At 34.6% G+C, this 26,026-nt stretch overlaps 1 protein-coding gene across 1 annotated transcript in view; it reads left to right on the top strand.

Moving 5' to 3' along the window:
* Positions 1-26,026, top strand: part of Exo84 (exocyst complex component Exo84) — a 230,949-nt gene that overhangs the window by 60,690 nt on the left and 144,233 nt on the right. Inside the window, exons 6-8 of the mRNA XM_090391515.1 lie at positions 6,709-6,788; positions 9,327-9,403; positions 24,153-24,240. Of these exons, the coding sequence (XP_090247641.1) occupies positions 6,709-6,788; positions 9,327-9,403; positions 24,153-24,240 (245 nt within the window). The remainder of the gene's footprint in view (positions 1-6,708; positions 6,789-9,326; positions 9,404-24,152; positions 24,241-26,026) is intronic.

The following is a 26,026-nucleotide window of genomic DNA, read 5'->3' as shown; positions in this document are numbered from 1 at the left end:
ACATTTGAAATATGCACTGATTAGAATTAAAAAAAGAAAAAGGATTCATGGAGAAATTGGTTAGAATAGCATACAGCTAAATCCAAAATAAGCATTGTATAATGTGTATAATGTAACAATGGATATAGTACATACTTCATTTGTTTTTATGAAAGGTATTTAAAACACTGATGTTTGTGAAGCATTTTTGTATTTAGATTCAAGAATTTGGTAAATATTCAAATTTTCCCAGAACCACATCAAAGAAATATTGCAATAAGAGCTAGTGTATTTTACAAGAAAATGAAGCAAATTCAGTTTAATTCGTACTAAAGATGTATTGTATGTAAATATTGACAATGAAACTGTTACTGCTATTGAAAACTGTAAATTCTGCAAAAACTGTATCAGGTTTTAACTAAATTTAATTTGCACACATATGTATTCAGGAGCATTTTTAGCCTATAACTTATGCATTAACCATATCAACAACCAAAGTATCCTGTGAGTGGTTTTCTCAAAATCAAATGCATTCTAAACAGAGTTGAAAATTCTCATAAATACACTCATATCTTGAATCATTCACATTAATATTACGTGAAAAATACTCAATAAAAAAAGTAATGAGAGTATTCTTAATCTGGCATTAAGAATACTTAATGCCAGATTTAGATTTTTTTGATTATTTATTTTAATTTAATTTAATTTTATTTTACTTTAATGTAAGTGAGCAAGAGGTGTTTGTGGGGTTAAGTAAACTAGTTGTAAATAAGGCTGTGAGATTTGATGATACATCGCTGCAAATTTTGAAGCAGTGTGTCAGGGAGTTGACGCCTGCCTTGACATTTTTTTTAATACAAGTCTTGCACTGGATCAAATTCCTAAGGAGTGGAAGGTGGGCAAGAGTGTGCCACTTCATAAAGGAGGTGATAGAACTCAAGCATCAAACTATAGGCCTATCTGTGTGTCAGGTGTTGTTGTTGTTGGAGAAGCTTGTGAGAACTAGGATCCAGAATTGGGTTGACAACAATGGTATTATCTTTGATGGACAGCATGGATTTGCCAAAGGGAGGTCATGTTTTAGTAATCTATTTACTTACTACAATAAGGTGACTGCTTTTTGGACAGAGGAGAAGGATACACAGTAATATACTTAGATTTCGCAAAGGCTTTTGATAGATTACTGCATGATGAGTTGATAGTCAAACTAGAGTGGATGGGATTGGATATTAGATTAGTGAATTGGATCAGAGATTGGCTGTCTGATAGGTATCAACAAGTTGTATATGAGGGAGCGATATCCAAGAAAAGGAAAGTCACTAGCGGTGTGCCTCAGGGGGGTCTGTTTTAGGGCCATTACTGTTTAACTTGTATATTAATGATATTGGTGAAGATTTGGATGGAGATATTCAGTTGTTTGCAGATGATGCACAGTTAGGACGAACTGTGAAGAGTAGAGAAGATGTTGTGGCTTTACAAGAAGACATGAATAAATTGAGAGAATGGGCACGGGGATGGAAGTTCAATGTTGCAAAATGTAAGGTTTTAAAATTGGGGAAACAGAGACAGGATGTAGAAATTATTCTTGGTGGGGAAATATTGTTGGAGGTGTAGGAAATAAGAGATTTTGGGGTGATGGTGGATAAGGATTTAAAATTTAGAGGATATATTGCCAAAATTGTCACCAACACAACAAATTTTGGTAGAATAATGTGGAGGACTCTGACTTGCAGAAATAAGGAAATTCTGGTATCATTATATAAGGCTCTGATTAGGCCACATATGGACTACTGTGCACAGTTTTGGTTACCTGGTTTTCAAAAAGATGAAGATATGTTGGAGAGGATCTAGAGATAATTGACTAAAAGTTTTTGATCTCTGGAATGTTGAATATGAGGAAAGATTGAGATAATGCTGTTTGCAGAGTCTAGTGGATAGGAGGAAGAGGGGTGATGTGATAGAGATGTACAAGTTGGTAAGGGGTTGTTACAGGATTAATGTTGAAGAGGTAATGGCAGGAGATTGGGGGGAGAACAAGTGCTCATCCCTGGAAGCTGTATAATGAGGGTGTGAGCAAGGGATTGAGAAGCAGGTTTTTTACAATGAGAGTTGTGAATGATTGATTGTATTGCCTGAGAGCATGGTGTCTGCAGACAATTTGAATGTATTTAAGGCGTGGTAGATGAGCTGTGTGTATGACAAAAGGGACCTCCTAGATAAGTCTGACTCTATGGGGTCTTAGGATAATAATAATAACAAACATATATTGAAATAAATATGATTCGAACTCTTGCAAAATTGTAATTATAATTCATATGGTTTTCATTATGCTTACAGTTTTAGGTACATTGTTCAGCTGTTATGAACAACAAATTATGTTAAATTATATTACCATCTTTTTGATTTTGAGTCTTCTCTTTTTTCAAGTTTTTTAAATATACAGTATAAATGCTAATATTTCAAAACTTCTTCGTTCACATTTTAGTTTAAAAAGGAATCAAGAATTTTTTTTTTTTGAATGCCCATTTCAGATGGTATTCGATTATTTTCTGCTGTAAATATATGTGTTGAAAATGTCTGAAGCATATCATTCAGATTACAGTAATTTATCTGACCAAAACAATAGTCTTGCAGTTCACTCTCCACTTGCATGTCAGCTGACTTCTGGTAGAGCACCATGTATTTATACATCAGTTATACAACCTTTCAGTTATCAGAATGTGAAATTGCTTTACAATTCAAATTATTGTAATTCAGAATTTATATTATTTTTAAGTATTGCTGTTATCCTCCTACCTCTCTATGTACTAGGAACTGAGATATAAATAACTGATTTTTGTCTAATTTCCTACTGGTTGTTTGAAATTTTCAAACAGCACAGCAAGTATTCCACAGAGAATATTTCACATTTCATTATCTAGATAAGTCTAGATAATGAAATGTGAAATGTCTAGATAATATTTCAAGAAAAACACGCCTCCATATATATATGGAAGAACAATAGTACGTTGCACCCTACAATTGGAAAAGGCCTAAGTTTGATTCTGGTTGTGATGGGCGGAATCTTTTTGTAGTGGTGGGCAGTAGATTGCATTGGTGTAGATGATGTGGTTCTCTGTAGTTGGTGGAAACAGAGTTGTAGAGTAAGTGCTTTCCCTTACTCTGGTAAGATCACTTAATAACATCACTTAATAATAATAAGAATAATAAAAACAGTAAAATAATTCAGCTGTGTCTGCTTCAGCAGACACAGCAAGAATTATTCCAGCTGTTGTCTTCTTTTCCTTCTGGACTCAGCATCATTTATTTTGAGAGATAGTGAAATCTCTAGTTATTCTAATTTTTACAGAGAGATTTCCTATTTATTATTATTATTACTATTACCTAACACCTCCAGGGAGTCCAAGGACTCATCGAGGGAGGACACCTGCTCTACAGCTCTGTCTCCACCACTCAATCCACCAACTGACTGCAACTACACCAATGCCATCTACCGCTGACCACCACCACCACCACCACCACTAGTATTTCCACAGACACTCACAAACATTCATGTTCGCGGTGGGATTTGAACCCGCAGCTTTTTGGCTGGAAAGCAGATACACTAATCACTTGGCCAGCCAGGTCGGCATTTAGCTGAATAAAAAAACATTTATATTTATTCCATAAAAATTTTTGTTTTATTTCTAATTTAGTAAGTTTTTCTTAAACTTTCTCTTCACATACACTTTTGCATCCTTATAATTTACATTCCGTATTGCTGGCCTGGTTGACCATGATGGCATATTGAAAGTTTTTCCACTTGATTATATTATAAATTAAGATGGCAGTTGTTTATTTCATGTAATTTCATGTCTATTCCTTTACTTGGATAGATGATTAAACCAAGAATATAATTTATTGGCATCTTTAATTTATAGTTTAAACAAATGGAAAAACTTTCAACATCTATCTCTAATCCATAATATTTTAGTAATGTGGTGTGACACCTTTTGGATAATTGTATATAGAAATATGACTTCTGCATTACTTCAACCATGGTATCACTTCTGGGTAGTGACCCTTCCCATAATGCAGAGTGTTATACTGTACATGTCTGTAAGAATGTGTACTTTGCATTATGGGATACTAAGGCAAGTGATGTGAAGTCATTAGCTTCTGTATACGAATTGCCCAGTCCTGAAATTATTTCAAGTACAAAATTTTTTTGCTTACACTTGGATAAAGGATTAAACCAAGAATAAAATTTCTTGGCATCTTTAAGTTATAGCATTTTCAGGGTACATCTACTTGTGTGTTTGTAGAATTTTCCTCCCCATGTAAAGTAACCTGCATTCATAGTAAATTTAAATAATTCAGAAATATCAGGGGGGAATTTAGACTTGATTAAATCAAGAGTGTCTATAAGTGGTACATTGGTAAATAAAGAGGTGACATCAAAACTAACCATTATGTCTGAATTTTTTAGGATAAGATTTTTAACCAGTGTTTTGAAATGGACTGAATTTTTTTACAAAAATAGAGGAGTTGCCAGTAAGGGGGGCAAGTGACTTAGCTAAATGTGGGACTATCTATGCTATCGACTATGGGGCGTAGGGGGATATTAGTTTTGTGGATTTTTGGTAATCCATAAATATGGGATGGTTTAACATGAATTGGTTTTATTTTTCTGATGATTTCTTTGGGCCATGATGTGGGTCCCCCCCCCCTCCATTAGCAAATTTTTTCATGGAACACTTTGAAAATAAAGTACTTACCACAGCTACATACAAACCACAAGTGTGGTTATGCTATGTAGATGATGTGTTTGCCATCTGGTCCCATGGACAAGACACTTTGGATGCGTTTGTCACCTACCTAAACAGCCAACACCCCAAAATCCACTTCATAGTAGAAAAAGAATCAAATAACTGTTTACCATTTCTTGCACATTAGTCATTTGCCTTTCAGATGGATCACTGTCTTTTTCTATTTACAGAAAGCCTACACACACACACACACACACAGAGGAAGATACCTACATAAACAATCACATCATCATCCAGTCCAACAGTATGGCATTTTAAAAACACTTACACGCAGAGCCATTTGTTCTAACAATACAGCTCTGACCACAGAACTCCAATATCTGTGCCATATGTTCTTAGCCAATGGCTATAATCCCTACAAAATAAATAAAATACTACATAGGCCCATTACTTGGCCCTCCCCTAATACACAAGAATACAACATGACTATTTCTATTCCGTATATCAGAGTCATATCGGAAAAGATGGCCAAATATTGATGAAACATGGTCTTCGCACCACTTTCAAACCACATGTCAAGCTGGCAACTCTGATCCGCTCGCCTAAGGATAAACATCACCCTTTAGCACACCCAGGAGTGTATGAAGTTCATTGTGACTGTGGCTTGGCCTATTATGGGCAAACAGGAAGATCAGTTAACATCCACCTGGAAGAACATGAAAAATACATTCGCTACTATTACTATGGCAGGTCGGGACTGACAGACCACACTTTGGACACTCCTTCACACATGATTAAATGGAGGAAAAAAATGTGCTATTTAGGAGTTGTTACAGATCTGAAAGATTATTTTTTGAATCAGCAATGGCTTTGAAGAATTCTCCCAATCTTAACAAATATGGTTGCATTAATTTGCCAAAAATTTGGGAGACTGTTATCCTAAGAGAAACTCCTGCATAGCTGTTTTTTTTTTCCATTAGAGGGCATCAAAAATAGGACTTTAGATCTTTTGTCCATTGCAATTGTATTATTTCACTCACTCACTGTTGCATGTACAAGTGTGTTGTGCTCTGATGACGCTGAATTTAAAATCAGCGAAATATAAGCAGCTAATAAAACATCTCTTTGATAAAATTGCGTGGTGTTGTTAATACCTTGAAAAATAAGTCATGAATAACCGTCAACACCTAAGCTTATCTGTTAAATCAGTGTTGAGGTTAGGTGAGAGTAGCTGTTGCCACCGTTAAAAATAATTCTTTATACTTGCCTCTCCAAGTAGACTAATTGGGATTTTTTTTTCTCTCTTCCACATCTGTAAACATATACTTTGACATGTGAAAGTCTCTCTCTCTAGAGCATCCTGTTTATTTTATGTAATGTGCTGCATAATCGAGTGGTAGATGACGTTCAGCAATTGTACAAAAGAAATATACAAAAAGAAAGTCTTCAGAACTAGCAGAGAAGTAAGACTAATGGTTTTGACATTGAATTATGTAATCTTTATACTGGAACTTGCCAGACTATCAACATAACCTTAGAAATCTCAGATTCTATAAGCTCTCCTTATGTCAATGACATCATACAGATAATTACTGTCAGTGGGGAAAGGGGAATTCTTAATGTGATTCCCACTATGAAAGGTTGTAAACCTGTAATTTATGATTATTATGTATTATCTGGAGAGGAGGGGGAGGTTAGATATGGAAATCCAGCTCTAGACATCAAACTTTATTTTTCTCCAGGCCATTTCAGCTTCTAGTCTTGCAGTATGTAATGAAGTTCACCTTCCACTTGTATTGTTATAGAGGTGAAAGGTGAATTCCACCTGTATGACAATCCAGGTGAAGGCAGGAATATACCGTACAATATCAGCATGGTTTATTCTAAAATATGGGAGTGTTCCAGTATTTATGCACTATATGTTGCATGTATAAAGAAAATGTGTAAACATTAATATTAAACTTTTTCTGTATTTTACTAGGCGTGGACCAGTTCAGTATAAATTTCAAACTCTTTATGAATTGGATAACCTTGCTGTTGTCAATATGAAAGAAGATACACGTAAGATTTGTTGTACATTGTTCTCTTATTTTCTTCAACTTATTTAGTCATTAAAGGTGATTTACATCATTGTGTTAATACATTTCATGAAGTGTAATATTCTTTAAAACAAAATAGAAGAGATGCAGATTGAAATATTAATAAATTACTCATCTAAGCAAATATTTCATTAGCTAATTAAACTTTAGAGTGCTAATTCAGAGTCTCTTTAAAACAATTAAAAGGGCATGCAATATGAAAGATTCATATCACATACTACTAATAAAATCCTGTTCTTATAACTAGGGTTTTATAACTTTTTTTTTTTTTTTGCAACATATTAATTACTGTTTTTCTGTAGCATGTTAGGGTTATTTATTGACAAGCATGTCAGGAGATAACCTTAACCAAGTATTATGTGATGATATCTTTTTTTTATTTTATTTTGGGGAAGCGAAAATCCACATGCCATCATAGAACATGTTCATTCATGGCACTCCAAAGGCTAACTTTTTTGCGCCATAAGCAAGAAGAAAGTGTATGGATCCTTCTTTTTTTTCAGAGTCTACCATTACTGGCATGTTCAGGCTACCATTACTGGCAGTCTGAACATGCTACAAGGGTACCTGCTATCACAATTAAATGATGATCACCATTACATTTTTAAGCAAGATGGAACACCTCCTCATTACCTGACAGATGTAAGGTCATACCTCGATTCATGGTCACCGCATTCCCCTGACCTTACACCATTAGATTTTTTATTATTTTTTATTTTTTTGTGGGGCTTTGCGAAAAATCGAGTGTTTGTACCACGACTACCAGCCAATTTGAATGAGCTGCATTCCAGAATTACTGCTGCCATTGCTGAAGTTATGCCAGATATGCTCTGCCACATGTGGCAGGAAATCGATTACAGATTGGATGTCTGCAGAATTACTAGAGCAGTGATATCAAACTTTAACTGTCTGCGTTGAATCTTCAAGTTATGCTACATTTGCACAGTAATAAAAATTGTTCATCTATCACTATTTACCTTCTGTTGTCATTCGAAGTTGTATACCCCCCCTTTGAAACAACCTGTATATCAAAAACATGTGCAACAACTACAAAAAATTAAACAAATTAATGAAATCTATTGAGATGAAAACATTAAAAGAAATTAAAGGCATCAAAATATTAAATTTAAATCAAGAAGTCACAAACCAGAGAAAATTGTAAAATACAGTCAATAAATGATTCAATCCAAGCATAGATAGAAGAATGGAAAAATGATATAAAAAGAATGCAGGATAACAGATGAGTGATACCATGGGGAAAGAGAACCAGAGAAGACCGAGGAAAAGATGGTGAGATGGTCTTGAAAACATATAAAATTAAGCATATAAATAAGTAAAACCATATCATTAGCTAGCTGTGATCCTATTATCTTATTTGAAGGATACTAAGTTCTAACCGACAAACTGTTCTTGCTGGTTTCTGTATCAAGATGTCATGAGATTATATTTTATGTTTGGAGTCTTAGCATTGTGGATTGTTGGAGATTTACACCCTGTTCTTTTATTTTCAACTTACTTGACTTAGAGTTTAAGATAGAGATAGCTCTGTAAGTTAGCATTCTAAGTCAACAAAGTTGCAAATAGAGGAGTTGACTCTAGCTTTCCAACAGATGACATTTTTAGGATTCCAAGTACAAAGTATTAAAATCCAAAGCTGATATTTATTATCTTGATATAGAAACTAACAAGAATAGGACAATAGGCTAGAAGATTCTCATTATATTCTAGTATTCTTCAAGCAAGATAATGGGACTCAAAAATAACAGGAGACCACCAGATTAAACTTCAGACATTACCAAATAATGTAGTTTGTTATATGCAGTTTTTATTTTTTATTTAATTTTTATGTGTAAGTTTTATTTGTTTATAATTTTGTTTATTCCTAGTCAGAGGTCAAGCTTGAGTCAGTAGTTGTCCAGAGTAATAATGCTCTAACTCACCGGTGGTGAATTGTCATGTAGCCTGTCTTTTTGTTAATTGATATATATACACATGTATATTTGAATAATTATTTTATTGTAAAATACACACACACACACACACACATATGCATATTTGGGTAATTATTTTATTGTAAAATAAAATACTGTCGTGGTAGTTGCCTCCATAATTTTGTCAGAATTAGTGATCACCATGCAAGAATGAAGGAGAGGATGAAATGAATTTACCTTAGTATTTATGTAGTTTGAATATATATATATATAACCTGTCCAAATCTTAACAAAATAAATTTCATGAAGAATCATTGCGTTTTAGAAGAAAAATGAATTTTTTTAATTTTGTTATGTTTTAATAATTGCATCTACTACCAGGAATAAAATGTTAACTTACATTTTTTTGAAAACCTTAAAAATGTAAACACTTTTAATATCATAATACATAGTATATTACATTTTTCAGTGACTTTTACTATTCTTGAACATGATGAAAATTAATAAACAGATGTATCATTTATTATAAATGGATACACTTTTATAATCATAATTACTTGTATTTATAGCACTTCTGAAGAATACATTTAAAATCCTTATGTTTCCTGATACCCATATATTCCAGTGTTTTTCTTCTGCTGCAAAGGTTTGTTTGTTTTTTTATTATGTTAGCAATAACTAGTCTTTAGGCACATTGGTTTTTGAACATCAGTTAAAATATATCATCATCATCAAATTCCTGCCATGTACCCTCAAGAGGTGTACAAGATATGATAGTACTACATGAAAAAATTACATCATTACTAACTTCCTATCTACAATATATAATATATTTAAAATATATTTATTCATAAAATTTGTATAGTAGCTATATATCGTAATGAAATAGCAGATGTTAAAAGCCTGCATTTATTTGCAAATTAATGTCTCTAATAAGCAAGTATAATACAATCTACATGAAGCTGTCTTTATGAAGTTCTACACAAATATTAGTGAGTTCCAACTCATGATGTGTTTGCTACAATAGTTCATGTCTACATTTTATTGTCATTGGTGCTGGTTGGTATAGAATTGAGTGGAAAGTTGTAGTTTCATGTGTTTGATTTCTCTGAATGATTTTTTCCATCAAATAAATCCAGTTGTTAAAACCCAAACAACCATAATTTGTTAATATAATAGTAGTTTATTTTAAAAAAAAATAAGTGAATATAACTAATAGAGACAAGTACACCAAGATTTTTTCCATGATATTGGACTTGCCCATATATAATATCTATTTATTAGAAACAGCATTCAAACATTATCCCATTTCTCCCATTTGGTCAAGAAATAATACTCTAAAAAAAAGTTAGATCATGAGGCTAGGATGGAAACATGAATGCAGAAGTCTTCTTTGTAAGATTGAAAGTAACAAGTGTAAATTGTTGTTGTCAATGATTTTAGGACTGAATTTTTAGTAGAACACAGAAACATAAAAGAAGAATTGTCATATTCTGTTTTAGATGGTATAGTCAAGTTATACTTAATTGAAAATAATACAAATTTTCATTAACTTACCAAATAGTAAGTTTATACTATTTGGGCTTTCAGCTTGGACAAACCTTACTATGTAAATACAGAGCACAGTGCAGATTCATTATTATTTTAAGCTAGATAGCAAACAGTGTTTGCTCACTGAAATTGTGAAAGTTTCAAAGATGATCAAGAGTTTATGAAATTGCAAACTTTTGGCATGCTTGCCGTGATAATGCACTATTTTGAGGCAAATTCAACTGAAGAGTGTATATTTGCTTTTTATTTAGTCATTTTAATTAAGGCTTTCAAGACACTGACTTAACAGCTGTTTTGCAATATTCTCATCAGAGGTCTGCAGATTGATTATTATTTTTTTGTTTGTTTACATAACAAATCCATAATTAATGAAGAGGAAAACCAAAGATGTATCAATTTAGCAGTGAAGTTAATTAAAAGAAAAGTTAATAAATATTATTTTAAATTTTCAGGGTGCAAACATAGTTTGACCACATGATGTAAAATAATGAGACATTCATCATCCTCTCCTATAGATTATATAATAAAGGAACAATTCCTTTATTAGGTGGTTATTGGTCCTGTACTGTTAATTTCACTTGCATTCTCAGGTTGGTTGATTTGTTTCATGTGAGGAAAACTGTCTGGGAAATTGTTTCTATTATAGAACAGAACACTCATCTCTTTTCCACAGACAAATTATTGTGTGCTTGCTTCACTAATCATAACTTGTACATCATCATAGTATGGAGTTGAATGGGTGATGTATGCATAAGCATACTAGAAGTATGTGCTTCTGGAAATGCCATCCTAACATGCAAAGGCCACATCAGCATATCAGTACACAAGGTGTACTCTGGTTTGGTTAGCATTATTCCAAACATTTCATTGGTTTGTAAGTCTTGATTGACAGTTATATCAGAACTAACCATGAAATATAATGAAAACAAAACAAAGAGGAAGTTGTTGAGAATTGATGCCCAGAAAGCAAGATACTGGAGAAAAAGATGAAGAATTAATTGAAGTTGAACATCATAACATTACAATTTGTGCAATATCAGAGACAATGAAAAAAAGTACTATACATATTAATGTATAGTATAGCCAAGAAGAAAAACATTTTTTAGCAACTAAAGGAGTTGGAATAATGAATAATTATTATTATTGCACGAGCACTTCCATGGAGCCCTAAGACTCATTGTGGGGGACCCAAACTATCAACACAATATCTGTTATGCCTCTCCTTGAAACCATTAACACACAGAACACTCACAACTAGCTCAGGAAATCCATTCCATTCATTCACCACTCTTCAAGCAAAAAATCTAGTTTTCATGCTCTTGCTAACCACACTCTTACTCAACTTCTAGAGATGACTTATTGTTCTGCCTGCTCTAGCCAAGTGCTGAAACAATTCCCCTGCATCTATAAAATTCTTTAGTAGCTTAAATGTTTCTATCATATCTTTCCTTTTTCGCCTAGTAGCCAACTTTTGCAATCCATAAACCCTCAATCCATCCTCCTGGGGAATGTTCCACAGACCCCTTGCCATCTTGTTTGCTTGCCTCTGAATCCTCTGCATCACTTCCTCATCCTCAAGAAATCCAGGTAACCAGACCTGAGCACAGTAATCCAGATGCAGTTATATCAAGGCTTAGAACTCTTTTATTTCTGCTTGTCAGTGTGTTCTTTTAAAACCAAGTAATCCTGTGAGCTAACCTGGCTACTTTAACAATATATCCTCTAAACTTCGACTCTCTATCTACTACTACCCCGAAATCCCTGGCTTCATCAATTTCCTGGAGTATTGATGTTGTACAAAGTTTGTAATCTTTGTATCCCAAAATTCATAACTTTATACTTTTCCACATTAAATTGACATCCATTATGTTTTACCCATACTGTCATCCTATTTAAATTATCCTGCAATCTTCCTCATCACCTTGATTAACCATATTATCCTACCCAACTTTGCATCATTAGCAAATAACTGTATATCTCCCTTCAAATTACTTTCTATAACATTTATGTACAAATTAAACATCAAGAATCCAAACACAGTGCCCTGTGGCAGCACCAGTCACCTGCCTTCTCCTGGATATTCTGCTCTTCTATATACTACTTTTTGGTATCTGTCCATCAGCCACCTTTTTATCCATGTCACCAGTTTCATATCCATCTGCATTTGTTGCAGTTTGCCTAACAGAGTTCCATTTGGTATTCTGTCAAATGCCTTTGCAAAATCCAGCAGTATCATCATGTAGCCATTTCTCCCCTTATCCAGCTCAGCTGACACTCTATTACAAAAAGTTGGACATTGACCTGTAGCTATTCTGTATTCCTTTTGCCATAAGAATAAATAAAATAAAATTACAAAAAGTTAGTAAATTACTAAGGCATGACCAACACTTTACAAAGCCGTGCTTCTTTTGAGCTCCTGGGATACTGATTGGTCTATAATTTGCTGCCCACAGTCTTAGATCTTCCTTTATGCAAAGGAATTATTTTGCCCTCCTTCTACTCTTTTTGGGATTTTGTCATAGCTGAGACTTAACAGCCTATTCAAAGGCATCACCAGTTCCCTTGCACATTCACTTAAAACTCAAGCTGATATCCTATCCAATTCCACAGCTGTATTTACATTCAGATTCTGCAATATCCTAAGTACTTCCAGTTCATCAACCTCTGTTCTCACATCAGTCCCTGTCACCTCTGCCATAACAATATCTTCACTTGGATGATATACCCTTACAAAGTGGTTACTCACTGGCTTAACCATTTCATCTGTGCACATAAAGTTATCCTTCCATAGTCATTCTTTCTCCTACTTGCCAATAACCAAAAACTCTTTGGGATTTCCTTTGTCTTCTCCTCATAATTTGATTTTGCCTTCCTTATCACTCTGGTCACCTTTCTTGCCTGTTCCTTATGCTGTTCATGAGTTAGCTGGTTACCTTTCTCCTTATATACCCTCCACAACATTTTTTTTGCAGCCCTTGTTTAATGATATTACTTGTTCATCAAACTCCTACCCAATTTACCCTCCTGACTTTAGATATAGTGTGACATTGCTTTCCCAGATACCCCTCGACTATCCCTCCATGTACTGCGAACATCCTTTCCTTGCAGAACTTTATGCTGTGATACTGCTTCGAACTGCCTTCAAAGTGTATCATAATCACCTTGCCTTGTAGTTCCACATATACCCTTAAATTCTGAAATTTTCCCATGGTTTGCCACCTTCCAAGTCAAGACCACATGACACTCACCAATTGGAAGCAGTGTAGCCTCCTTAGTTATGATCAAGTCTTCTGATCCTATAACAAGATGCAATACACTCAAACCCGAAATCCCCTCCATTCTGCTTTAAGTAATTATCTCCAAGTAAGAAGTGTATAAATTTCATTTCCTTCCTGCCCTGTGATCTTTGCTCCTTCCAATCTCTCTCTGAAATTGATGTTCCCCATAATAATTACTCAACTTGCATCCAATGTACTAATCTGCTGACGCATTTCTTCCACATCATCCTTGGTACCCCCCCCCCCCCAGCCTATAGTAGTAATGTTAGAAATTTGTGAAATCTTCACTGTCCATTTGTGAACAGAAATGGTCTGAAGTTATCCCTCATATGGGAAATAGTTCTTCTCTACATGTTCTGAGTTTTTTAATTAATTATTTATTTCCATTTCAATTTATGCAGTTCAGACTTCAGTAATATATGTGTAGCTCACATGCTTTCATTGTTGAGTCTTCCAGTTATCTTATTTAATTTGAAAGTCATACTGAACTAGGATAAAAATTTTATGCTAAATAAAGCACTTCACCTAAGTTAATCCACAGTGGGTAATTGTTTAAAGACTTTTGTTCCTTACTGATATACCCACCAAATATGCTCCTGAACTAACACCTATCCTTTTATTATCTCTACAGCATATTATATTCAGCTATCATCCCCCCCCCCCCCATACACACAGCATGGATGCAAGCTCATATACAGCCAATTCCAGTAAAAGATAGTGTCTACCATCATACTGTTGCTCTCACTTCAATGCTGTCTAAAGAAATGGAGAAAGTCATCAATAGTTAGCTTCCAGGACACCTTGAGAACTGTTATCTGTTTGACCACCGATATGGATTCTGCCAGTCACCTTGCTATCACCACCCACCTTTGAACACTAATAAAAGGTTTGGAGAAACTTGTACTTTTGCACTCAGCATTTCGTGGTGCATTTTGATAGAGTTTAGCATCAGTGGCTTCTCATAATCTTCCTTCCACTCTTTGTAATTAGATTACCAGTTTTCTTTTGGGCCATTCACCATGTGTAATGGCGAAAGGTGTTCTATCTTCAAATTTTCCAATTAATGCATCATTTGGCTTCTTAAAACGTTTGACATTCTTGTTCACTTGAAGCATTACTTTTCATCCATCAATAAATGACCTTGGAATACAGCTGACATGTTTGGGTGGTGCACTAAAACCCTCAAAAAATTCTTGATGCTGTCCAGATGAGGTCAGTTCAACTAATTGATAACTCCTCTCTCTCGGCTTCCAAGCCACTGTTTCATTATCTCATTTTGCCTCTTTTATAGATATTTCCATGGAAGCTGTTCAGAAGAACTGGCATCCATCATGCTTCCATTTCTGTTAAACTTACAATAACACAGCGAACAGCTGTAAAACATCCTTTTACAGTTGAAGCAGAACATCAAAGTTTATTGATGACCCACTGAACCTGCTACTTCCATTCATCTTTCATTCCATCTTGCTCTGTTCTTTAGAACAGGGGTCGTCAACCGGCGGGCCGCATGCAGCCTGAACTTATATTTTTGGCGGCCCATACAAGGTTGACAATACTTGTATGGCATGTGGCCCATTGTTGAGTTATTTAAATAATAAATTTTATAATATGTATAATAAATTAAAAATAATTTTATACTTATACTTCGTGATATCGCGTGCAGCTTGGCACGAATCAACCTTGTGAATTATCACGAGTGGGGATAACAAAAGTAACTTCATCCGACGACAGCCGAGATTTTGGCACACTTTTGCAGTCGCGTTCCTCGGTCCGTCTTTTAATATAATTCAATAACGTCAACTATTATTTTCAGAGGATGTATATATATATATTTGTTAAAAAAATTTCAAAAATGATTTCAAGAAAAAGTAAAATTACAGATGAAGAAAGGTTTAATGACGAATGGAACAACAAGTCCTTTATTGAAAATGGGGGTAAGTCCCTTTGTCATAAAGTGTTACTGTTACGAAAGAATATAATATCAGATGTCATTACAAGAATGTCGTGCTTTATCTTATGCTTTAAATATTTCTGTGTTTTTTAAGATTGATATAATAAAAATTGATAACTTAAGCATTTTTTCATTCACTATTTTCTCTCAATTATAAACACTTGCAGCCCAATTATTAAAAATAAAAGTTGAATGTGGCCCACGAGTCTGAAAATGTTGCTGACTCCTGCTTTAGAAGAATGAAATATTCTCCAAAGACTTCAATATTCAGCTCTTCAATATAATATAATAATATAATATTATTCTCTGTAATGATATTATATTATATAATATAACATATCCTCTGTAATATAATATAATATATTACAGAGGTATATCCCTACTGAGTGTTCCTGGTAAGATATATGCAAGTATACCTGAGAAACAGTTGAGAAGAGTTGTAGAAGAAAACCTTGGTGAAGAACAAGCTGGGTTCAGGTCAAAATAGAGGCTGTCAGGATCAGAGCTTCACTTTACAACAAATAGTGGAGAAATCATGGGAATATAACAAAGATCTGTATTTAAGTTTTGTTGATTTGGAAAAGGCATATGACAAGGTGCCAAGAGAGAAACTATTCAATATCCTACAGTCATATGGTATCTGGACATTATATCAAGCAATACTTAATCTTTATTTGAGTTGTAAGTCAGCAGTTAGAATTGAAGGAAGTACAGGAAGATGGTTTAATGTTAAATCTGATATGAGACAAAGATGTACATTATCCCCTCTGTTATTTATTATCTATATGGATCACATTATGAAGGAAAGTGGTATTAAACATGATATCAAAATTGGAGATGTTAATCTGAGCTCTTTGCTTTATGCGGATGATGTTATACTTCTAAATAAATCTGCTACAAGTCTGCAAGATTCTCTGACTAAATTGAATAACTGTTGTAATAGATATGGTATGAAGGTCAGCATTAAAAAGACAAAGACAATGAAAATAGGCAGAATCATTGAAAATGTCAACTGTGTTGTGAATGGAGAACCTGTGGAACAAGTAAAACATTTCAGCTACTTAGGCACGATTTTTAGTGAAGATGGTAAATTAAATATGGAAATAGACAACAGAATCAACAAAGTTGGTATGGTAGGAAGTCAATTGAATAAATTCATATGGAATAAGAGAGAAATTAGTCACAACACTAAATTAGCTGTATACATGACAGTGTTCAAACCAGTTTTAACTTATGGATCTGAGAGCTGGGTCAGAAGTAAAACACTTGACCAAAGACTAGAGACCGCAGATATGAGAGTCCTGAGAAAGATTAGAGGTGTGAATAGATGACATCAATGGCAATATCATAGTAAGTCATTATCATATTAATGTCAAGTTCTTTCCTAATGAGGATATTAGGAAAGAACTTGACGTCGGCATCCAGGAATGCATTAGCAGAGCTAATCTCAGGTGGTATGGTCACTTAAACTGAATGGGCGAGGAAAGATTAGCAAAACGAGTGTTCTCTGCCAGGTTGGCAGGAAAACGACCCAGAGGAAGACCAAGATATAGGTAGATTGATATGGTACAATGTGCCTTAGATGATAGAAATATAAGATATGATAATGATAATATTGGCGTCTTGACAAGTAACAGACTGATTTGGAGGAAAATTGTAGATATGAAGTTAGTAATGATGTAAATTTTTCATGTAGTACTATCATATCCTGTACACCCCTTGAAGGGTACATGTCAGGAATTTGATGATGATGATATATATATTATATTTTTTTATTTTTTATGTTGAATACATACATGAGTGGTTGGTTGATCAACCTATATTACGTTAATACCGTATATGGGTAGTAGTTTTTATATTTTAAAGCAAATATAAAAGAAGAAACTTGTTTATATTTGCTTTAAAAGCCTCTATATTGTATTCCTTGGGAAATACATCGGGGGGGGGGGGGGGGAGACTTCCACAGTACAGCAGTAGCAGGGATGAAGGAGGAGGAAAAGAAACTTTTTCTGTGGGTTTCAAGGTGTATTGTGAAAATATATTGGGCAGCAGCTGTACGTGTTCCAGTGGGCTTAGTACTTAGAGGGGGGGAAATTATTGATGCAATTTCAGATGAACATTTGTCTTGGAAATATTTATAGAATACACAAGTTGCAGAGACCAAACATCTGTGTGAAAGTGGGGGGAGTGAGTTGGCAAGAGATCGGTCATTTATCAATCTAATTGCTCTCCTCTGTATTGAGTCAAGCATTTTGAGGGAGCTTTTAGTAGCCCCACTCCAAATGTGAGAAGAATCTATGTCAAAATTAAATGAGCTATGGAGGTTTGCTAGAGAACCCATAAAATGTAAATTAAAAATGAAGAAGTTCCATTCCTAAATATTTCATCATCATCAATTTCCTGATTTTTTTTCACTTTTCCAACACAAAAAGGGCAGAAGAACCTATAGCAGACAGATGCCGTGTGAGGACATGAGCAGGAATACAGCAATCTATTAATATTCTTCTTGAATTGTTGAAGATTGTAGTCTGGAAATGCTTCATGAGGGAGACTGTTCCACAGAATTGAGGTGGAAGGAATGAAAAATGACCGGGAGAAGCAGGTTCAGTCAGTATGCAGTTCGACTGTAAAAAGTTGCTGAGCAGCTATAGTACAAGTTCCTATAGATCTAGCAGAAATATGAGGCATAATGGATAGTAGTAGTTCTGCTGAACAGTGGCCATTGAAATATCTGTAGAAGAGACAAAATGCAGAAATTGATCTTCTGTGGGATAGTGGCTGAAGAGAGTCTGTAAGAGAATTGTCATTATCAACTAGACTGCCCTTTTCTGAATAGCACGAAGAATTTTTATGGAGGTCTTAGGTGCACCACCCCATACATGAGAGCAATATTCCAAAGTTGGTGAAATTTGGAATTTGTGCAGAGTAAGTAACTGTTCAGTACAGCAGTACCTTTTTTGACCAAAAAAGATGCCAAATTTTTTGGAAGCATTTGATGCTATAGAAGTGATATAACTGTGCCGGGAAAGGTTTGGAGTAAGAGTCAGTCTGTGAAGAATGTTTTGTCTTTTCCCTAGTTGTCATTATATACCAGAGTTGACCTGCTTGAGTGGTTAATATCTCAGATTCGTATCTGGGATATTATTATAAGTTAATAGGTTGAGTGAGAGACAGAAAATTCAAAAATAATATCTTTATTTACAAATAATTAATATTAGTTTAGATTTATAGTATTGCCTTAACAGTGCATGTAAAATATTTGTTTTGCAAACACTATATACAAATTTGCATTATAAATAAACTTATCTCCTGAAGAGAAAATGGCTCAAAAACATAACAGACTTAAAGAACATAAACATCATACAGAATTTGTCTTCTCTTTAAGATCGTAAGACAGTCTTCTGCTCTCAATAGTGGCCATTAAAATATAATTACATAGCTGATACCTGTATTTCTTCAAAAAGAAGAAAATAATTTGTGCACAACTTTTCTTAAGAGAAAATGTATTTCTTCTTTCATATAATTCTGCACGATATCAGTTCCTTTCCTATTTCCTTGAAATATGAAGATAATTTTAAAATTCCCTTTTTCCTTCTGGAAACTTCTTTCTCATCCTTAAACACAAAAATAATTAATCTTTTCGAGTATACAGTGCTTAACTAATCTGCAAGATTCTCTGACTAAATTGAATAGCTGTTGTAATAGATATGGTATGAAGGTCAGCAATAAAAAGACAAAGACAATGAAAATAGGCAGAATCATTGAAAATGTCAACTGTGTTGTGAATGGAGAACCTGTGGAACAAGTAAAACATTTCAGCTATTTAGGCACGATTTTTACTGAAGATGGTAAACTAAATATAGAAATAGACAACAGAATCAGCAAAGCTGGTATCGTGGGAAGTCAATTGAATAAATTCATATGGAATAAGAAAGAAATTAGTCGGAACACTAAATTAGCTGTATACAAGACGGTGTTCAAACCAATTTTAACTTATGGATCCGAGAGCTGGGTCAGAAGTAAAACACTTGACCAAAGACTAGAGACCGCAGATATGAGAGTCCTGAGAAAGATTAGAGGCGTGAACAGATGGCATCAATGGCAATATCATATTAAAAATGAGAATATTAGGAAAGAACTTGACATTGTCAGCATCCAGGAATGCGTAAGCAGAGCTAATCTCAGATGGTATGGTCACTTAAATAGAATGGGAGAGGAAAGATTAGCAAAACAAGTGTTCTCTGCCAGGTTGGCAGGAAAACGACCCAGAGGAAGACCAAGATATAGGTGGATTGATACGGTACAAAGTGCCTTAGACGATAGAAATATAAGATCTGATAATGTTGGAGTCTTGACAAGTAACAGACTGATTTGGAGGAAAATTGTAGATAGGAAGTTAGTAATGATGTAATTTTTTCATGTAGTACTGTCATATCCTGTACACCCCTTGAGGGTACATGGCAGGAATTTGATGATGATGATGATGAGTGCTTAACTATAGAATACATTTACTGCATACTGTATGAAAAGGAACTGTCCATTGCTTCCGGCAAAACTATATATCACTTTTATCTATGCCACAACTTAGCTTCATATTAAAGAAATTCCCTCGTAACACTCTTTTCCAACTTTGTTGACTTAAGAATCCCTTTAAATTCTATTCTCCTCTAAACTTCCAACTTTTTTTGAAACGTTGCCTCTGTTTGCATCAATGCCACAGCTGTTCTATTATTCTCTCTCACTCACTAATTCAACTTCCTCTTTGGAAGTACAATCTTCATGCAAGTGCACTACTGTCTATTATGGTAAGCAACACTGCAGTGAGATCAAAGTCGCTCACTGTAAACAAGACTGCAGTTCTTCAGTGGCATGAAAACATCATCGGAAAGTTCACTATGTTCTTCTCTCAAGTTTGTTCCAGAAATAAAAACTAAATTAGAGACGAGTCCTTTTTACAAATAAATATTGCACTCAAACAGTTTTTGAGGGGCCATAATTATACAAAGATTTCTTATATAAACATTTTTAATTACAAGAAAGAATACTTTTTTTTTTTTTGATATACATTTAGGAAATGTTTACATACATGATAGATAATAAAACCAAAAATTATCCTTTCCTTTCTATTTATTTATTTAATCAAAATTGACCGCCACTAAAAAAAAATAATATAAGATAATCTGATATCGCTAAATAGCAATATCCTACAAAGAGATTTGGTCTTGACTGTTGAGCTCAGCATTATCAAAAATAAGCAGAGAAGATCTGAGATCTTTTTTGATGGGAAAAACGAACAAAAGTGTATTTTGGAAGTACTGAAGTTGACTAGGTTGCTTTCATGCAGTCATGATTAATGGAATCCATATGAACAAAACTGTGTTTTGGAAGCATTGAAATTGATTAGGTTGCTTTCACCTAATCATGATTAATAGAATCCATATGATTTACGTAAAGCAAATTATACATCTGCTAACCGAATTCCTGATAACTTCCCTTTCCATATTCCCAATACCCTTGATCTTTTTATAATCAGTTTTCCTTCCAGATGTACTGTAGTCACCTGTTTTCTTGGCAGTTCTGATCGCAATCATGTGCCAGTTTCCACTCTCACAGAACATCCCTTTCTGACCACACCCAGCCTTGTGACTTTTGGCATTACAAAGGTACCAAATGGGATGACCTTCGAAACTACTTCTCTTCCTTTCTGTGGCCTGATCATTTCTACTCCTCTGATCCAGACATCTAGATCAGAAAAGAATGACCATCTGGTTCAGCAGAAGATGTATGAAAGCAGTTGAAGACAACAGCTTAGCTTGCAACAAGAACCCCAACTTCATACTCAGCATACATAATTCTGGTCCCTTGCAAAAGCCATCAGATGCAACTTCTGCTCACTTGCACTTCTGCCTCTCTCATATCCACTTGGCACCACTATACAGCACCCAAAGATAAAGCTGACTTCCTGGTATCACTCTTTTTCTCTAACTTCTGCATTGATGATGCAAATCATCTCCTTCCATACCACTAACTGAGTACTATATGCCTCCTGTAGTTTATCATTCAAAAAAAATATATATATATATTAAACCCAGACATCAAAAAGTCTTCTAGTCCTGATGGTACTCTCCAATTTTATTTAAATGTTGTGGTACTCCAGAGCTAACACCTATTCTGTGTCATCTCTGGAGTACAGCATTTGAGTACAAATGTGGTGCAAATCAGCTGGTACTCATCTCAATACATAGAAGCAAGCATATAGCTAACCTGTTCTAAAAAAAAATAAATACATAAAAGACTACTGTCCAACTATTGACTAATTGCCATTACCTCATTCCTCTCCAGAATAATGGAAGAAGTTATCAACAGTCAACTTCTCTATTACCTAGAAACTCGCCAGTTAATTAGCAAATTGTGGATTCCATCAATCTAGATCCACAGCTGATCTATTAGTCTACATCACCCATTACTGAATGTACATGCGCCATGGAGAGATTTGAAAAAATGTGCACTGTTGCCCTTGACATTTCCAAGGCTTCCAATCATGTTTGATGAGGCCTGCTTTGCAACTTGCACTTTAAATGGATAGTGAGCTTTCTCTCTGGTTGTTCATTGCATGTCATGGTAGATGGTTCTCTCTCTCTCTCTTTGAGCTTTGCAACCAATGCAGGTGTGCCTCAAGGCTTTGTTCTATCACCCACTCTTTTTCTCTCAGTCATCACTAAACCTATCACAGCTTTGTTAGTTGACAATAATACATTCCATTCATCCTACTTTTTCAACAAACCATGTAGTTCTCAGACATCTCAAACTTCAAGATCTACTGCATCCAGTGCCTTAAACATTGATCTACGTACCATCCTTCTTTGGGGCAAGGATAACCTGGTCATTGCCACCAACATGCAGTCCTGCTTTTTCTCTTGTAAAAAGGGTCTCAGCTCATCTTCTCTTACCTTCAGTAATACACAACTTACTAGACTGGATCCAATCTCGATCCTTGGACTGATATTTACCTCCGGCCTCTCTTGGCATAACCACATCACATCAGTAACATCCTCTGAAAAACAAGACATTCTTTTCTGCTAAAGAAGATGCTTTACACCCCTTTATTTATTATATAGTTTTACTAACTCTATATAAATCTCATATCTGCCCATCCTTATCTTTCACACATTTGGGTGGATGAACCTAAAACCCCCCTAAAAATTCATGATGCTATCCTGTGGAGAGCAGTTCAACTCATAAATGACCCTTCCTTCACGAATTCACTTCATCTTCTATCTGGTCCGCTCTGTGTCTGTTCTACAGTTACATTCATTGTCCAGTGAACTACAAACATTCTTCTTCTTACTGTTAGGCTCTGTTAAAACAAGAGTGGCAGCAGCATAACAACTTTTTTTTCAGTACATCTGAAAACACATTAAAATATTTTTCCTCATTTATTCTGTTTGCCTCTGTTTACTGGAATGTCCTTTCTCATAACGTGCTTCCTAACAACTTCAACCTCCAGCGCTTTAAGGAAAATGTCAATAGAATTCTTCTTTCTCAGTCTTTGCTTGCACCTCACACACAGCACAGATGTGCTATAGGTTATTGTACCTCTTGTATGTGGGACAATTAAACTATACATGTAGTATCTCTCCATGTGATAGCTTTATTATATCATCTCTGCTCATGACACATAATTTGTTATGATGGCAATATAAAAATTCACAGAAAAATAAATGCAATTCAAACACACAATTGACCTTGTCTCCACATAATCTGTGACTGATGGCCTACATTCTTGTTGTGATGGTTCCCTTCTAGTCTTCACTGCTCTCAACACTCACTGACAACAGTTAATCATTATTTTTTAGAACAAATGGTCACTACTGTTTTCCTCCAAACTGTGATGCGATGCAAAATTTAAGTCCATATCTGCAATGGTCATGTTAGAATTGTATGCCAGTTAGTTTTTCAATGTTTTCAGAACTTGTATAATTCTCTTTACATTTCAGATGTGATTATAGCACTAAGTCAAAGATCAGTTGATAGTTTAGATGTCATGCAACTTGTGTGTTCCCCCATATTTTTAAAGAATTTCTTAAATTTTATCTTCTTTTTCTTCTCCCTTCTATGTGTTAGGCCTACTGGCCTGTTACAGGGCTTATCTTAAGTCCTTCTAAGTCGTACCCATCCTGAGGATAAGGTGACTAGCCGTATGCCTCCCGGTATATTCGATGGCTGTAGCTGCATGTGTTCACGGGGCCAGTTTGTCTTTTTATGTTCACGGGGCCAGTTTGTCTTTTTATGTTCACGGGGCTAGCTTGTCTGCTTGCAGGAGGAAAAATCCCAGAAAAACCCTGCTGTCCATGCCAAAGACTGGCTGACTTGGCTATCTTGTCTGAGAAGGATCCTTAAGCTCCTCATGTCGGCAATGAATCAAACCTAGGACACTCCTTTCCCAGGCATATGGTTGCGAAACGCATAGCGACTAGGCTAACAGCATGGACATTTTTTTTTTATATATTTTCATATTTACATATTTTATATATTTCCATATTTTTTTAAATCATTTATTTATGTTTATTTTAGTATTACATATTATGAACTCTTTTTTTTTATTTCCTTAATAGAAAGAATGGTTGACTTTGATTGAACAAACCAAGAAAATGAAACCACCCTCTTCAAACATATTTTCTGATACTGAACTTTCTGTAAGCTGTGAGTATTTGTTTTCCAATAATAGTTACAAAAGTATTTTAAATTGTATGCAAATTCAATTAAATCATATGAAAACCAAACAGAAATATAAGTGCAGAAATAGCCAGTTTTTGAGGAAATCGATTCTCTCAACTCTGCAAATACAAATTCCTGTGTTCAGTTTTAATCTAAATTTTTTAATCAGATCTTATATGTTAAATGAATGAAGTGAAAGAGTTTGATAATAACACTAATAAAAGAAATTAGAATGAATGGTGTAATGTTGACTGACTAAAGCAAACACTGTGACAACAAATTAACTCACTATAACAAACACTCATATCAAAAATTCCATCGCAGGTACTTTCAATTTTCATTGTACTGAAAGTTGTGTATTTTAAATTTCTGACATCTGTTTTATTTGTTAATGTTCTATACATACAAAGAACCTATATATATTTTTTAAAAAAACTTTTTTTATTTTGTTTTAAAATTTTAATTTTAATGGTCACAACAGTTTATCATATCCAGTGTAGCATATTCCATCTATAACCATCTTGGCATCCAAAAAACAAAAAAAAAACCTTCTATTTTTCAATTTCATTTATTTGCTACAAATCCTTTCTGTTGTGAAACATTGCACCGAGAACATTTTTTCAACTCTTAACTCTGTTCAACAGAATGCATCAAACTCACTGACACTCTGCTACCCTGCTCTTAATTTCTCTTCACCACCAGCATTATTCATCCAAACTTGGGTTTTCTTGCGAATATAGAGTACCTTGTGTAAATCTCCCAGCAATGGTGTATTGCTATGCTTTTGTTCTTCCTTTTTTCTCTTCCCTTCATATCATATTCTTCATTTTACTTCATCATCATCATCATCATCAAATTCCTGCCATGTACTCCCAAGGGGTGTACAGGATATGACAGTACTACATGAAAAAATTACATCATTACTAACTTCCTATCTACAATTTTCCTCCAAATCAGTCTGTTACTTGTCAAGGCTCCAACATTATCAGATCTTATATTTCTATCGTCTAAGGCACTTTGTACCGTATCAATCCACCTATATCTTGGTCTTCCTCTAGGTCGTTTTCCTGCCAACCTGGCAGAGAACACTTGTTTTGCTCATCTTTCCTCTCCCATTCTATTTAAGTGACCATACCACCTGAGATTAGCTCTGCTAACGCATTCCTGGATGCTGACAATGTCAAGTTCTTTCCTAATATCCTCATTTTTAATATGATATTGCCATTGATGCCATTGGTTCATGCCTCGAATATTTCTCAGGACTCTCATATCTGCGGTCTCTAGTCTTTGGTCAAGTGTTTTACTTCTGACCCAGCTCTCGGATCCATAAGTTAAAACTGGTTTGAACACTGTCTTGTATACAGCTAATTTAGTGTTCCGACTAATTTCTCTCTTATTCCATATGAATTTATTCAATTGACTTCCCACCATACCAGCTTTGCTGATTCTGTTGTCTATTTCTATATTTAATTTACCATCTTCAGTAAAAATCGTGCCTAAGTAGCTGAAATGTTTTACTTGTTCTCCGTTCACAACACAGTTGACATTTTCAATGATTCTGCCTATTTTCATTGTCTTTGTCTTTTTATTGCTGACCTTCATACCATACCTGTTACAACAGCTATTCAATTTAGTCAGAGAATCTTGCAGACTTGTAGCAGATTTATTTAGAAGTATAACATCATCCACATAAAGCAAAGAGCTGACATTAACATATCCAATTTCGAAATCAGATTTAATACCACTTTCCTTCATAATGTGATCCATATAG

The sequence above is a fragment of the Typopeltis vanoorti genome, chromosome 4 (assembly GCF_054136105.1).
Source record: "Typopeltis vanoorti isolate ZY-2024b chromosome 4, IOZ_Tvanoo_1.0, whole genome shotgun sequence".
Lineage (NCBI taxonomy): Eukaryota > Metazoa > Arthropoda > Arachnida > Uropygi > Thelyphonidae > Typopeltis > Typopeltis vanoorti.
Note: the sequence above shows the minus strand (reverse complement) of the source record. Positions and strands in the feature narration are given on the sequence as shown.